The sequence below is a fragment of the Sinocyclocheilus anshuiensis genome, unplaced genomic scaffold (assembly GCF_001515605.1).
Source record: "Sinocyclocheilus anshuiensis isolate Anshui unplaced genomic scaffold, SAMN03320099.WGS_v1.1 scaffold1455, whole genome shotgun sequence".
In the NCBI taxonomy this organism is placed as follows: domain Eukaryota; kingdom Metazoa; phylum Chordata; class Actinopteri; order Cypriniformes; family Cyprinidae; genus Sinocyclocheilus; species Sinocyclocheilus anshuiensis.
Window position 1 is genome coordinate 1,047,420 of NW_015541012.1, and position 15,877 is coordinate 1,063,296.

The following is a 15,877-nucleotide window of genomic DNA, read 5'->3' on the forward strand; positions in this document are numbered from 1 at the left end:
TGGAAGAGAGAGGCGGGGTCAGCAGAGCTCATTAACATTTAAAGGAAAATGCTACAAAAACGGCCTGATCTGAAAATACCTGTTTTTTACACTACCATTGAGAAATTTTAACCAAACTATGTTACAGACTTTTCATTAAGACCCCGAAGAATCATATCAACTTGTGGAAAATGGGCATCCTATGACCCCTTTAAGGTGCAATGGTCAAATTAGCAAAATTTTACAGGCAAAAAAACCCATTGTCTATTGTGAACAGCGAAGTGATACATGAAGCACTGCACACACAGAAGTCACCTTCTAATCAAGCCGTTTTGTTGATCAATGCCCAAAATTCATGTGACTAACTTGAAGACGAACTAGAAAAATCTTTCTTTCTCACAACAAGTTCCTAATCATGCAGATTCTTACTGAAATGGCTGGATTTTGCCTGTGAAATTCTGTTGAGCAATGGTAAATATTTTACTAAGGATGCACAATATATCGCTAGTTATCGGCTGATATTAGAGATTTTTAATTTTTAACAGTATCAGTCAATATTGGATATTTAATAGTACTCATATCCCTGTTTTTATATTTAGATGACCTTTGCCATCATCTAACAATTACTAAAGTTAAGACCTACAAACACTAATAATTTAACAACATTGTTAAATGTGATCTTCAGCAAATCTCAAAATGAATAAACATTCATATTGTGCATTATAAAGTTGTGATGCAAATTCACTTTTAGCATTTTAAACAACTGATTTTAGTTTTTTAGGGTTTTATTTGATATTTATTTTAATAAAAAAGTACTATGCAGTAGAACTCTGTTCCCTTTATTGGCTCATTTGAATTTTAAACATCTTATAACTAGCTCTTACATATAAAGAAGAATACTGGTATTTATGCTTTTTCCTCATTACCTCACTGTGGAGGGTCACATTTCTAAACACAAATAGATGTTATTTATATGTAAATGACATTTAAAAATTTGATCAACAATGAGGAAGTACAGGAGGAAGTCAAATGTGTGGACACTTACAGACTTACTTTACCAATCAATTTCCTCTTTTGATGTTTCGACACTTCAGCATAAGCTAAATGTCCACAGTAGCCAACACATACATATTTATTGTTCCACACCAGAAATTTTTGGCTGATTTAGACATCATTCAAAGTGTCTGCTTTGCTGTAAATGTTGCAAGCTTCAATACATAATTAAAAATCAAACAGTAGTGCGACTTTAGAGAGACTAGGTCAAGTTAAAGAGGATGATGCAATTCTAACCTCTTATTTTCCATCCTTATCCACCTTATTCCTACGCCCCATGACGCTTTGCGCAAATTATGGGTGTAACTTCCGTTAAGCTGTAAACAATCAGTGAAAGGCTTGCTCTATGAACGCAATAATACATTTTTTTTTAACTGGGTACAATGAGATGACATTACTATTCGCCCTTCAACAATTGAACATTAAAATTACATTTAAAAGTGTAAAAGCATAAACAAGGTTTTTTCAACAGACCATGAATAACCCCAAAAGCGCGATTCTTTCCACAGCAATAACGGACGGGTGAAATATCACTGTAGTAATATATCTGTATTATGTAACATACGCTGCCTTAATCAAAAATGTTCATTAACTTCAGCATTGCATGATACTATTTCAAAGTGATTTCCGTCATTTTGACAGATAATAAATTGTATTTACCTGTGAAGACAAACAAACCTGGAAAGAGACGTGAGGATTTGAGGAGAAAAACGAGAGATTCTTCGTGCATTCCAGTGAATTATTAATGGGATATATCATAAATTAAATCGGGGGAACAGACCACAAATGTGCAGTGTATGTTGTCCTTTTTCATACTATTACAGCAGAATGCCAAGGGAAAAAAGAAAATAATCATGAGGAAAAGAACGCAGCGACTGCAAACGTTACGTTATTCTCATGATGTCTGAAAATAAAACATGAAGGAAAATCAACAGCTCATTCAGTCAAACAGATGGATAAGCTTTATTTGTAGGGCAACCCTATGATTTGAAATGATTCGTTTCAGTCTTTTTGAATGTAAGTTCCCCAAACCAGAAGTGCCACCCATAATTCAAAACGCAGTAGGCTCATCAGGAATAAGGTGGATACCATTTTCTTCAGTAATGCTGTTACAATATGATGGTTATCAAGATGGCTGCCATTTAGACCTAATTTAACCTTGCACAGGAAACATGAGTTAATTTTCATAAACGTCCTTTAAGATGTACTGGACATCCTGGGCTTTCTTCTCCAGTTGACCCAGTCCTCTAGACTAGCCTTGAGCAACTCCTATTTGACAGACAACATGATGTTTCTCTGGCCTACATGGCATCTGTGGATTCACTTGCTCTTTGTTTTGCTTTGTTTTTCCGTAGCTAGACAGAGAGTTTACATAACTCCTAAGTCCCAGATTGGTAGATCTCTCTCATCTCATCCCTTCTCATCAGCTCTCATCATTTTCGAAGCTCTCGCCGTGCCTCTATGTGGCATGCCATGTTTCTGTGTCTGTGCTTGCAGATGTGCTGGATAACTGAAGCACAAACTATGCAGACTTTTCATCATATTTCATTCACATAGCAAACCACTCCTTTTTCTTTATGTATACTCCTTTATTTTTCAATCTATGACGTTCTCCACTAAGTCACTGAGTTTTGGAATCCCTTTGTGGGTCAATAGTTTTTGCATAACACATAATCCGATTTCCGATTACAGTACCAATAAATACAAGCAATCAAATTTCTTCCATGCAATCAAATCATGGCAAATGACGTAACAATGTGGAAGGCAGATGTCTTTTACATCTCCTTATGAACTATTCAAAAAGTAAACCAAGTAAACTGACACCTGACATATCATTTACATAATAAAGAATAGAGATGCACTGATCGATCGGCCAGGGATCGGAATCGGACGATTTTCCTCATGATCGGCCCGGATCGGTGACCGGCCGGTCAGTCTCACTTCTTTCCGATTCTGAGCCGATCCGTTTTATTACCAACGTCACAGGCAATAACGTTGCAGTGCTTCAGTCCAAAAGAAGTGAAATAAAAAGTGCCCATCCATAATAAAAAGTGCCTCACACGGCTGCAGGGGGTGAACAAAGTCCTCCTGTAGCGAATCGATGCGTTTTGTAAGAAAACTAACCATATTTAAAACGTAATAATCAATTTAATCTAGCTTGCGCTCACTGTTGTAAACGGAAGCAGCTCCGGGCGGATGACGTATGAGGTCAGCTTTGCGCATGCTCCGCTCAGAAGTGACGAACGCGGAAGCGCAGGGGAGAGATCAAAACAAAACAACGGTCACTAAATTTGTAAAGAAGAATGTCAGAGGATTTCGATATAAGCCAAGAGGAGACTGTCCTTTGCTAAAGTAAGGAAACTTTGCTTCCTTTGCTCCTGTTAACAAACGTTGGTTTTCACGAGACTCACCGGCGCATGTGCAACGCCGACCTCATACGTCATCCGCCTGGAACTGCTTCCGTGTACAACTGTTGGCGCAAGCTACATTAAAGTGATTATTACGTTTTGAATATGGATATTTTTCTTACAAAAACGCATCGATTCGCAACAGGAGCAATTTTTAATATAACTCCGACTGGATTCATCTGAAAGAAGAAAGTCATATAAACCTAGGATGTAATTTATGGGCTAATTTTCATTTTTGGGTGAACTAACCCTTTAACTGTTAATTACATTATGTGTGAAACCCATATTTGCAACAGTCTACTAAAAATTATCTTGCCACAATCTTGCCATAAAAATGTCCAGCCTCATATCTTGCCACAATCTTGCCATAAAAATGTCCAGCCTCATATCTTGCCACAATCTTGCCATAAAAATGTCCAGCCTCATATCTTGCCACAATCTTGCCATAAAAATGTCCAGCCTCATATCTTGCCTGACTTAAAGCTGAGAAGCCCAAACCAGTGCCTGTGGGCCAAAGTTGGCTCGTGATGACCGACCTTTGATTTTTACTTTTTACTTTTGGCCCATGGCCCTCAATCAAGTTTGATTCTTGGCATTTTGAAGGGCATTTCTATCGTAAAGGGACAGTTTAACCAAAAAAATTAAAATTCTGCCATCACTGGCTCACTTCCAAAACTATTTGCCTTTCTACCTAAATTTCAGTCTGTTCATCATAAAGCAATAAAATTAATAAAGAAGAATACAATACAGTTATTTACACTACTTATATTTTGGTAATATTTTACGTTTGAACCCTCTAGTCCACATCCATTGGTTTTTAATGGAAAAGAACAATCAGTATAAAAATCATACAGGTTTGGAACTCCATGAGGGTGCGTAAATGATGACAAATGTTTTAAGTAAACTACTCTTTTAATGCTACTGTTTACTATTAATAAATCTTGAAGTAATCACAAACATGAATAGGCCTTTAGTAAGATAAATTAATATACAAATTTGCAAGTAGAAGAAATCCCAATATCAATTTTATTAACTGTGTGTGCAAAAATAAGGCCAAGCCTTGCTACCTTGCAAACATATTTTGTATTGTTTTGATATACTTTACACTGTGTTCAATATGCTGAAGCTCTCTGGCATCTGTTTACTTACACGTGTACAACAAAGTCAACAACAAAAGGGAAGCATAAATATGCCACTGAATACTACAAAAATGTAATAAATGATATTGCAGTTTGGCATATGCACAATGGTGTAACCAAACATCTCAGATTGGGGGAGGGCAACAGTAAAAAGTCATTAAATGCCTATATTGATCAACCACTAATCTGAATATTGATGCTTATGGCCCTGTCTATGAATACAAGGCATAGCTTGGCCTTAGAAGCTGAATTCACACGATACTGACCATGAAAAGAAGTAGGTTTACTTCACGTAGGCCTGAGGTTTACAATAACATTTTGCACAGGGACATGCCTGCAAACGAATCATCCACAAATTAAATTCTATAGATAGTCTTTAAAAGAGTCCCTTACTCCATTAGTTAAACGACAACAAAGACAGCCATAGAAACATACTCTTTAATTCTTGAATTAATTGAGACACATTTTTAGATACTGACAACTACAGATTCATAAAACTCCACCACTTCTGGCTACATGTCAATGCTCCTGATTAGCTATTAACGAATCGTTCTTTAGACTCGAAAAGACTCGAGTCTATTAAATGAATCACAAAATCGCTTCGCATGGTTCTTTCAAGAATTCGACTGAATCGGTCTTTGAGCCATGTCCGATTCATAATGAACCGACAACCTACTGAACTGATAATAGCATTTGGATTGAATCAATTAATTGGCGAATAAATACTTTAATAGCTGATAAAAGAAATGTCACAAATGAAAATATTACATACTTTGAGTATGTCTGACTGCAGTTTTATCAACACACATAAGTTCAGAATCAGTTTTTAATTTTTTTTTTCAGCCAAACGATTTGTTTTACGTCAATACAAATTTTAGGCCTATATAGTTTTTCAAAGACTTGTTTATAAGCAGAATAGTGGCTGCAACAAACTGTACTAGGACACGTGAAATTACAATAACCACCCTTAATATCAATAATAATTAAAAACCCCGTAACAAACAGCATAAAAACTATAAACACAGAAAATGTAATGTCATCCTATGATGTCTTAATAATTACGTGATGACGTAAAGGAGTCGCTGAATCTGCTATTTTGAACCATTTCTTCGAAACGAACATTTCGAAAGAACCGACTCGCAAGTCTCACTTCCCATCACTGCTTTTGACGACAAACGTTCAAATCAACTGCTCGTCAAGTGGAATTAAATGACGTAAAAGCTTTCCACTTACGTGGTCTTCATTCCTTTCGTTCCCCGGCTGCAGCGCTGGGCGTGAGGACATCGTCTCTGGAGCTTCAGCCTACAGCAACCCTGCGTTTATTTCAGCGGTCCGTGTACAGTTGCTAATTGAATCAGCACAGGCAGGAGAAACAGTCAGCAGCCGAGCCAGTATCGCGAGGCTATCGCTGCCCTCTCCGACCACCAGTATAGCGTTTTCCTTAAACAATCCTCATTTTCGGTCAAGCTTACTGGATGGTACACGCAGTACTAGTGGGATGAGAACAAAGATATAAAAAAAAGCTATATGATGCTCATGTCTGTGGTAGTTTGGCTAGCCGGAACAATAGATAATTTTGTCCTTAGCTAGACGAAAACGTCTCACTCAACTGTTCTCATAACATGTCCATATACAGAGTCTGGTTCGCAGAAATGTAGGTTGAATCCTCAAGGATCAGCCGTCAACGATCACGAGACAGACAGAAAGAAAACAAAAGCAGAACAGAAGAAAAAAAATGAACTACCGCAGCATCAAACCGGGGAAAACAGACTAATTTTTTTCAATGAGCCTGGGTTGTCCAGAGAAAATAAACCACTCCCACGGACGCAGTGTCCCCTTCAAAGAGTCATCTGTGTACATTTGCAGGAAAACAATATATTAATAAATAAACAACAGCGGGTAAAATAAAATAAAATCCAAACTATTAAGCGTATCTCGAGCACACTCCCGTCCCAACAAAGACCAGTGAACAATATCCTTTTCGAAGAGGCAGGGTATGTCAATGCTCCCAAACATAAAAACTACAGTAGCTGTAAAATGTTCATCCCCAGCGGCGTGTGACACTGGCATCAAGTAAGGACGTCAGGAGAAAAAACAGGCTGGGCAGGGCTGCGGCGGACGCTCACACACAAACCCTTCCCCCTGGTCCTAAACACTGACTCTTCATTCATTCATGTAGCAAGACCCATCGCCAGACAAACACAGATACCAAAATAAATGTCTACCACTTCTCCAGCTGGTCACTGTAGGCTAGTACAACCTGGTCCTGGGAACGTGATTCGAAATGCATCTGCATGATATAACATTTTGTCAGTGAATGATGACGGATCATCTGCTTTGCTAAATTAAAAAGACTTATACGAACATTACTACAGAAAAATGTCATTAACCACATAGAATAGAATAGAATCTACTAGCATTCAAATGCTTGGGCCAGTAAGATTTGTTTTGAAAGAACTTAATGCTTTTATTTAGCAAGGACATATTAAATTGATTAAAAAGTGACAGTAAAGACAGTTATAATGTTACAAAATATTAATATTTCAAATAAATGCTGTTTTATTGAGTATTCTGCTCATCAAACAATCTTAAAAAAAGATATTACACAAAAAGCAACTTTTTCAACCATTTTCAACATTGACAATAATAAATGTTTTTTGAGCACCAAATCAGCAAATTATAATTATTTCTGAAGAATCATGTGACACTGAGGACTGGAGTAATTGCTGCTGAAAATTCAGCTTTGCCACTTTAGGAATAAATAATGTTTTGAAATATATTCAAACAAAGTTTTTATTTTAGATATTATTTCTATAATATTGCTACAGTCATGTACTTCCCCTCCCTCCGACGAAACAACCCAGCTGTTGAGTTACAGTCAGAGCGCGGGGTTTTTCATCGTCTTCAGGAGAGAGCAGTTCTCAGCGCCACCTAAAGCCTGTGTTAAGCCTCTGTTATACTCCAGTTCGGACACGTACACGGACAGCACGGACGCAGACTACTTGTATTTATACTACTAAAAGTGTATGCTGGTGGTCCGCTCTGTGGACGTATTCCACACATGCGCAGTAGATCGGCTTGAACAGTAAAAACAGAAACAGTAACATGGCGACGTCCATGCAGGAGGAAGAGCTGCTTTGTCTGCTGTACTTAGCTAATTCACAGAAAAAGAAGAAAAGGCGGAGAGCAAGAAAGTGGTGTGTGTGTTTCCAGCGCATGCGCAGTTGGTGCTTTTGTAGCCTACTGTCTGGGCGTACTTGTCCGTGTGGTCACAAAAAATGGGAGGCACACGGATGTCCGCTCTGTGCCTCTGCGTACACCCTCCGATGACGATTTTTACATCACGTGGACCCTAGCAGACTCTTGCGCACGTGGAAAGTATAACAGAGGCTTAAAGCAGAGGTGCTTCAAGTGTTCCAGGCCAAAATTCTCCGCACCATGGACGAGTCCGGCCAGGGTTCTGATGCCTTTAGAGAGCTGCGCACAGCGACTGACCTGGCTCTGCATGCTACTAAGGCCACTCCGCAGGCTATCGGCAAGGCCATGGCCAGTTTGGTGGTTCTGGAGCACCACCTTTGGCTGAATTTAATAGAGATCAGGGACGCTGACTAGGTCGCCTTCCTAGACTCGCCAGTCTCTCCTAAGGGACTGTTTGGCCCTGCCGTGGATGGGTTTACCGAGCGATTTACAGCGGCACAGAAGTCATCGCAGGCAATGCGTCACTTCCTGCCGAAGCACACTAGTGCGGTGGCTGGTTCAAGTCACCAAAAGGCTCCATCCGCTCAGCAGCCTTCCAAGCCAGTGCCACTCCAGCCTAAACCTGGGCCTGGGCTTCAGACGCTACCCATTTTCGAAGCGCCAAGGTCCCCGCTCCAGAGTGACGTTGGACCCTGAGCCTCAGAAGCTGTCCTGATCCAAACGCAGAGGGGAAGAGGAGAGGGTCAGTTCTCGCCAAGGCCGGAACTCCCTCAAAGAAAGCTCACGGTCGCTCTCCATCCCTCCACTTAACACAGAGTGATGGAAGCTCCATGCAAGCTGGGCCCATCCTTCTCATTCAGTGCACGCCCAAGCAAACTACCACTGTGATAGCGGACCCACATATTCAAAAGAGCATTTCTCCTCTCCTCATTACCACAAATCTCAGTTCCCCACCCCCATATGGAGAACATCCATTTGAAAAACTAGCATCATTTGCCATCCGGCTTCAGGCTTGGAAAGCTATACCGGATGTGTCAAGTTGGGTTCTAAAAACCATAGAACGAGGCTACTCGGTTTCCAGCGCATGCGCAGTTGGTGCTTTTGTAGCCTACTGTCTGGGCGTACTTGTCCGTGTGGTCACAAAAAATGGGAGGCACACGGATGTCCGCTCTGTGCCTCTGCGTACACCCTCCGATGACGATTTTTACATCACGTGGACCCTAGCAGACTCTTGCGCACGTGGAAAGTATAACAGAGGCTTAAAGCAGAGGTGCTTCAAGTGTTCCAGGCCAAAATTCTCCGCACCATGGACGAGTCCGGCCAGGGTTCTGATGCCTTTAGAGAGCTGCGCACAGCGACTGACCTGGCTCTGCATGCTACTAAGGCCACTCCGCAGGCTATCGGCAAGGCCATGGCCAGTTTGGTGGTTCTGGAGCACCACCTTTGGCTGAATTTAATAGAGATCAGGGACGCTGACTAGGTCGCCTTCCTAGACTCGCCAGTCTCTCCTAAGGGACTGTTTGGCCCTGCCGTGGATGGGTTTACCGAGCGATTTACAGCGGCACAGAAGTCATCGCAGGCAATGCGTCACTTCCTGCCGAAGCACACTAGTGCGGTGGCTGGTTCAAGTCACCAAAAGGCTCCATCCGCTCAGCAGCCTTCCAAGCCAGTGCCACTCCAGCCTAAACCTGGGCCTGGGCTTCAGACGCTACCCATTTTCGAAGCGCCAAGGTCCCCGCTCCAGAGTGACGTTGGACCCTGAGCCTCAGAAGCTGTCCTGATCCAAACGCAGAGGGGAAGAGGAGAGGGTCAGTTCTCGCCAAGGCCGGAACTCCCTCAAAGAAAGCTCACGGTCGCTCTCCATCCCTCCACTTAACACAGAGTGATGGAAGCTCCATGCAAGCTGGGCCCATCCTTCTCATTCAGTGCACGCCCAAGCAAACTACCACTGTGATAGCGGACCCACATATTCAAAAGAGCATTTCTCCTCTCCTCATTACCACAAATCTCAGTTCCCCACCCCCATATGGAGAACATCCATTTGAAAAACTAGCATCATTTGCCATCCGGCTTCAGGCTTGGAAAGCTATACCGGATGTGTCAAGTTGGGTTCTAAAAACCATAGAACGAGGCTACTCGCTCCAGTTCGCTCACAGGCCACCTCGCTTCAGAGGTGTTATTCAAACTTCGGTATGGGACAACGATGCTCTTGTTCTCCAGTCCGAAGTACAAACACTGCTTGCCAAAGGAGCCATGGAAACGGTTCCTCTAGCGAACAGCGAGTCAGGTTTTTACAGCCGTGTTACTCCCTCGTTCCCAAGAAAGATGGCGGGCTCAGACCCATTCTCGATCTCAGACATCTGAACCGCTCGCTTATGAGACGGCCGTTCAAGATGCTAACGTTGAAACAGATCTTCGCGCAAGTATGTCCCAAGGACTGGGTTCTGTCAGTGGATCTGAAAGACACGTACTCACTGCTGCTCAGCCCCCTGGAGCTCCTTGGGTTGAGAATCAATTTAGCCAAGAGCTCTTTGTCTCCCAGCCAGTGAGTGGTCTTTCTGGGGACAGTTATCGATTCTGTCAGAATGCGGGCATGGATTACACTGGAACGCTCCCCAACTATTCAGCGACAGGAAGCATCATTCAAATTACGGACTTCACGTCCCCTCAGGGCTTTCCAGAGGATGCTATGTGATTCCTCTGGGCCTGCTCAACATGCGGCCCCTTCAGTACTGGCTCAAAGCCCATGTATAGTATTTAGCTATGACATGCATGCGTGGTACTGTCATGAATGCACGTTGAAGACTAGCACGGAAGAGAAGAAATTGTTGAATAAAGTCGTTATTTTTTTTCTTTGCACACAAAAAGTATTTGCGTATCTTCATAAAATTAAGGTTGAACTGTCGCTGGTTTGAATTTGGAGCTCCGTCACATTTATCATTAATCCTCTGTCTAAACTAAACTAACCTATAACCTGTTATTTTCTTATTTTACAGCGGGTGAACATATACCCGATATTAATTAACATCAAAAACAATCAGAATGGGTTGAAATTGCTAGTTTTATCTGATTTCCCGAACATCCTCTACTAGCTTAGCCCGTTAGCATCAGCAGCGTGGTCCCCGGCTACCGTTTGTCATGTTTGCACACTTTTTACTCAGAAACTTACTGTTATTTGTTTAAATGGCGAATGCGTTGGATGTGTCTACCTCTGAGTGCAGGTGAGGACACGTTCGAGCTGCACACGGTGCGGTTGGAGTTGGAAGCTGTGGAGAAGCAGATCCGTGATTGTAGTAGATTTTTATTGGTTAAAATATTAATTGTTCGAGTGTAATCATTATGAATATAACCATTTAAATATCCAGTTATACTTCCATTATAATCACATATGCCTGTGTGGAAAATGCCTACGTGGCTAAAGTAGACAGGCCCTAAGATTAGAAACATCTGGAAAAAACATAGGTGGGGGCTTTCTTTCTTCACCATAACAAGACTAGAGAGTGGGGGGGCTTTCTCTCTAGGGAGAATTGTATGCACAAAGGAACCATTCTATGTATGGAAAACTGTATGGAATATATACCCCACGCCTTAAAGTCAGAACTGTATAAAAAGAAGACAAGATGATCATTCTGGAGATGTTTCGCTGCAGAGAGCATCTCCGCTTTATTCTCATTGATGATGTAATAAAGTGTATCTCCTGGCATCAAAACCCAAGACTGAGTGTGGTTCCTAAGATGAGCAGCAGACGACACCACAAACTGGCGATGAGGATGGGATTGGTTAGGAGCAGCAGAGTGGACGACCACTTTGGGCTGGCTTTTGGCGAGCAACACACAGCAACGGTGGCCACCGAACGGTAAGCATCTTTGCTTATATAATTGGTGTGTGTTGTTTGCCGGTCTGCCCTTGGTGGTAAGGACACTTAAAATCTGCTCTTCCAGAATTAGGAAATAAAAAAAAAATAAAAAAAGGGGTTTTGATGCCAGAAGAAATAACTGCATGCACATATTTGGTTTACTGTTGGGAAGGCCTTGATAGGTGACCTAAATTGAAACTAGATGGTGTAGGCAGAAATACATTGCATGTAGTGGTCTGTGTTTATTGTAGATTGGGCCTAAAAGGGCAGCAATAAACAATGAAGCAGATGTAGTATAGGAAAGCACGCGAAGACCTTTGGGTAACGCTCTGTAGGAGATGAAAAGTACAGAGGGCTGAACGGAAAGGCAGAAATCCCTGCTGGGCGCTGATTTTTTACTGAGTTCAGGGAGATTAATCAGTAAAAGAGCGAGAGCCCTGCAGGTCACTCAAGGAAGAGTGTAGTGTTTTGTTGTATGAGACTGAAACTGTGTCTGTGTCCGTGTGAATGTCTGTATGAGTGATGGTGAATGTATGAGGAAATAAATAAATTCCGTATTGGGTGGGTACTAGCTGCGCACCCTCTTGGTCCATCACTTAAATGTGGCTTGGCGTGAATGGACGCAGCTCATGCCGCACCCGAGAGGGATGAATAAATGATTAGCCCTGAAATAAAGGAAAACAATATGAATGCAGTATTCCTATAAATAAAGGAAAAATTAATGAATGATGAGCCCTGTCTAGATAAAGGGACGAGCAGTGTGAATGTGTTTAGGAAAATAACAGTAATTAAATTTCTAACAAGAGAACTAATTCCTAGATTTGAAATGCCATCAGAAATAAGTTCAGATAATGGGTCGGGGCATTTATACTAAAAACTGTAAAACAAGTATTGCAACAATTAAGAAAAAAAAACAGGCACAAGGGTGCGTCGAAAGTCTACTTGAGAAGCAGGCCCAGCTACGAGAGCGGAGAACAGCGCTTGAGACATCCCGCGCTGACGCCCACAAATCTGCGGTAAGCTTCACGCATGATGTTAATACCCCTACTACCTCTACTCTGTGTGTTTCTCTGCTCAGTGCCCGTGCACCCAGGATGGGATTGTCCCAGGTCTCGCTGGGACACCACAGACCCTGGGTGCTTCAGCAGCGTAAGGTGCGAGCCAGGACCCGGGCAAGGACCTCTCCCCCTCCGCCGCCCCCAGTCTTCAAGATCTCCACCTGAAACTGCTTCGCCCCTCTTCGCGAGATGGAACGTGACGCTGTTGTCATCTGTGACTCAATCGTCCGGCCCTTCGAGATTAAATAATAAATCTACTATAGGATCTAGAAAAAATCTGATCGTGATTAAACCAGAAAATCACAAATTAAGTGAACAAATTATTTCTAAAGGTTGGGCTCCTAAACATTAGATCACTTTATGATCTTTATTATCTGTGATAAATTATCACAGATAATAGTTTTGATATACTCTGCCTTACTGAAACCCGGCTTAAACCAAATGATTATTTTGGTCTAAATTAGTCTACTCCTCCAGGCTACTGCAGGGGCGCGGGAAGATGTTTTCGGTTGGGGGTGCTGTGTGTGTCCGTGTTGGGTGAAATTGAAAGGGGGGTTGGTCGTGGCGGTGGTGTCGCAACAATATACAGAGATATTCTTAATGTTACTCAGAAAACAGGACACAGGTTTAACTCATTTGTAATGCTTGTGCTAAATATTATGCTTACAGATAGGGATACAAAAATCCCTGCTATCATTCGTTTTGGCTACCGTGTATAGACCTCCAGAGCCCTATGTTGATTTTCTAAAAGAATTTACAGATTTTCTCTCAGACCTACTGGTCAATGTTGATAAAGCATTGATTGTCGGAGATTTTAACATTCACGTTGATAATAAAAATGATGCGTTAGGGGTTGCATTTACAGATTTACTCTGTAAATTTGGGGTCATGCAAAACATCACTAGACCCACTCATCGTCTTAATCATACACTAGACTTAATTATATCGCATGGAACCAATCTTACTGATAAAGACATTATAGAGTAAAGTGATGATGTTACTGATCACTACTTTGTAACGTGTGTACTTAATACTGTACACAATGGACACACTGCGCAAATGGAAACAAACTCATTTAGAGGTCTTTAAAATCACATGGAAGGAAAGCATATCCCGCTACAAAAAGACTCTAAAAGTACCTAGGGCCGAGCATTTCCGCAAACTAATTGAAAATAACCAAAACAATCCAAGGTATCTAATACAGTCACTAGATTAACAAATTAACAGACATCACCTGAACTGAATATTCCTTCACAGTTTAGTAGTAATTATAAGTAACTATTAGAAATACAATTGTAAATGTACAACCTTTGACTACATTTTATGATCCAGCCTCTGTTACTGCCCCTAAAGAACAATTACAGTGCTTTACAACTATAGGACAAGAACAACTAAAACTAATCATTACATCTAAACCAACAACATGTTTACTAGATCCCATTCCCACTAAATTATTGAAAGAGTTGTTACCTGTAGCAGAAGAGCCTCTTCTCAATATTATTAATTAATCTCTATCTCTAGGTCATGTTCCAAAACCATTTAAGATGGCAGTTATTAAGCCTCTCATTAAGAAACCGCAACTAGATCCAAATGAATTGGCAAATTACAGACCCATTTAAAATCTTCCGTTTGTCTAAAATATTAGAAAAAGTTGTGTCCACTCAATTGTACTCCCTCCTGCAAAGAAATTACATCTATGAAAAATTTCAGTCAGGATTCAGGCCTCATCATAGCACAGAAACTGCGCTCGTTAAAATGACAAATGACTTACTTCTAGCTTCTGACCAAGGCTGTGTCTCAATACTAGTTTTACTTGATCTTAGTGCTGTGTTCGACTCTATAGACCATGACATACTCTTAGGCAGACTACAAAATTACACTGGTATTCAGGGACAGGCATTACAGTGGTTTAGATCGTACTTAGCAGACCGTTACCATTTGTCTACTTAAATGGTGAAAAATCCAAGTTAACATCAGTAAATTATGGGGTGCTGCAAGGATCCGTGTTAGGCCTTCTGTTATTTTCAATATACATGCTGCCACTTGGCAACATAATTAGAAAACATGGAATTAGTTTCCACTGCTATGCCGATGATACTCAGTTATATATTTCATCACGACCAGATGAAATTTCTAAACTATCCAAGTTGACAAAATGTGTTAAAGATATAAAACATTGGATGACCAGTAATTTCTACTATTGAATTCAGACAAGACTGAGGTATTACGTATTGTGGTTTAGATCGTACTTAGCAGACAGTTACCATTTTGTCTACTTAAATGATGAAAAATCCAAGTTAACATCAGTAAATTATGGGGTGCTGCAAGGATCCGTTTTAGGCCCTCTGTTATATTTTCAATATACATGCTGCCCCTTGATTTCCATGAAAACATGGAATTAGTTTCCACTGCTATGCCGATGATACTGTTATATTTTTCATCAAGACCAGATTGAATTTCTAAACTATCCAAGTTGACAGAATGTGTTAAAAATATAAAACAATGGATGATCAGTAATTTTCTTCTATTAAATTCAGACAAGACTGAGGTATTACTTATTGGACCAAATACCTGCACACAGAATCTATTAGAATACAATTTGCAACTAGAAGGATGTACTGTTATGTCATCATCTGCAGTTAAAGACCTGGGTGTTATATTAGACAGCAACTTATCTTTCAAAAATCATATTTCATATGTTACAAAAACAGCCTTCTTCCACCTCAGAAACATTGCTAAGCTACAGAACATGTTATCTGTTTCTGACGCAGAAAAGCTAGTTCATGCATTCATGACTTCTTGACTAGATTACTGTAATACACTACTAGTTGATTGTCCTGCATCTTCAATAAACAAGCTGCAGTTAGTCCAAAATGCAGCTGCTAGAGTTCTTACCAGGTCAAAAAATATGACATTATTACCCCAATTTTATAATCTCTACACTGGTTACCTATTAAGTTCCGTATTGATTTCAAAATATTGCTACTGACCTATAAGGCACTAAATGGTTTAGCTCCTGTATATTTAACTGATCTTTTTATGCCCTACAATCCATCACGCTCTTTGTCACGAAACTCTGGCCTTTTAGTATTACCTAGGATATTTAAGTCCACTTAAAGGGGTCATATGATGCGATTTCAAGTTTTCCTTTCTCTTTGGAGTGTTACAAGCTGATTGTGCATAGAT

The 15,877-nt window shown here is 40.8% G+C and overlaps 1 protein-coding gene across 3 annotated transcripts in view; it reads right to left on the reverse strand.

Annotated features, from left to right (window-relative positions):
* Positions 1 to 15,877, reverse strand: part of LOC107690446 (MAP/microtubule affinity-regulating kinase 4-like) — an 86,645-nt gene that overhangs the window by 43,334 nt on the left and 27,434 nt on the right. The window contains exons 1-2 of one of the 3 annotated variants that reach the window (XM_016488794.1): positions 6,190 to 6,680; positions 5,813 to 6,069 (exon numbers count right to left, since the gene is read on the reverse strand). The exons of the other annotated variants lie outside the window; for them this stretch is intronic. Coding sequence (XP_016344280.1) covers positions 5,813 to 5,863 — 51 coding nt within the window. The 5' untranslated portion in view covers positions 5,864 to 6,069; positions 6,190 to 6,680. Of the gene's footprint in view, positions 1 to 5,812; positions 6,070 to 6,189; positions 6,681 to 15,877 lie in introns of those variants that run through there. 3 annotated transcript variants of the gene reach the window in all.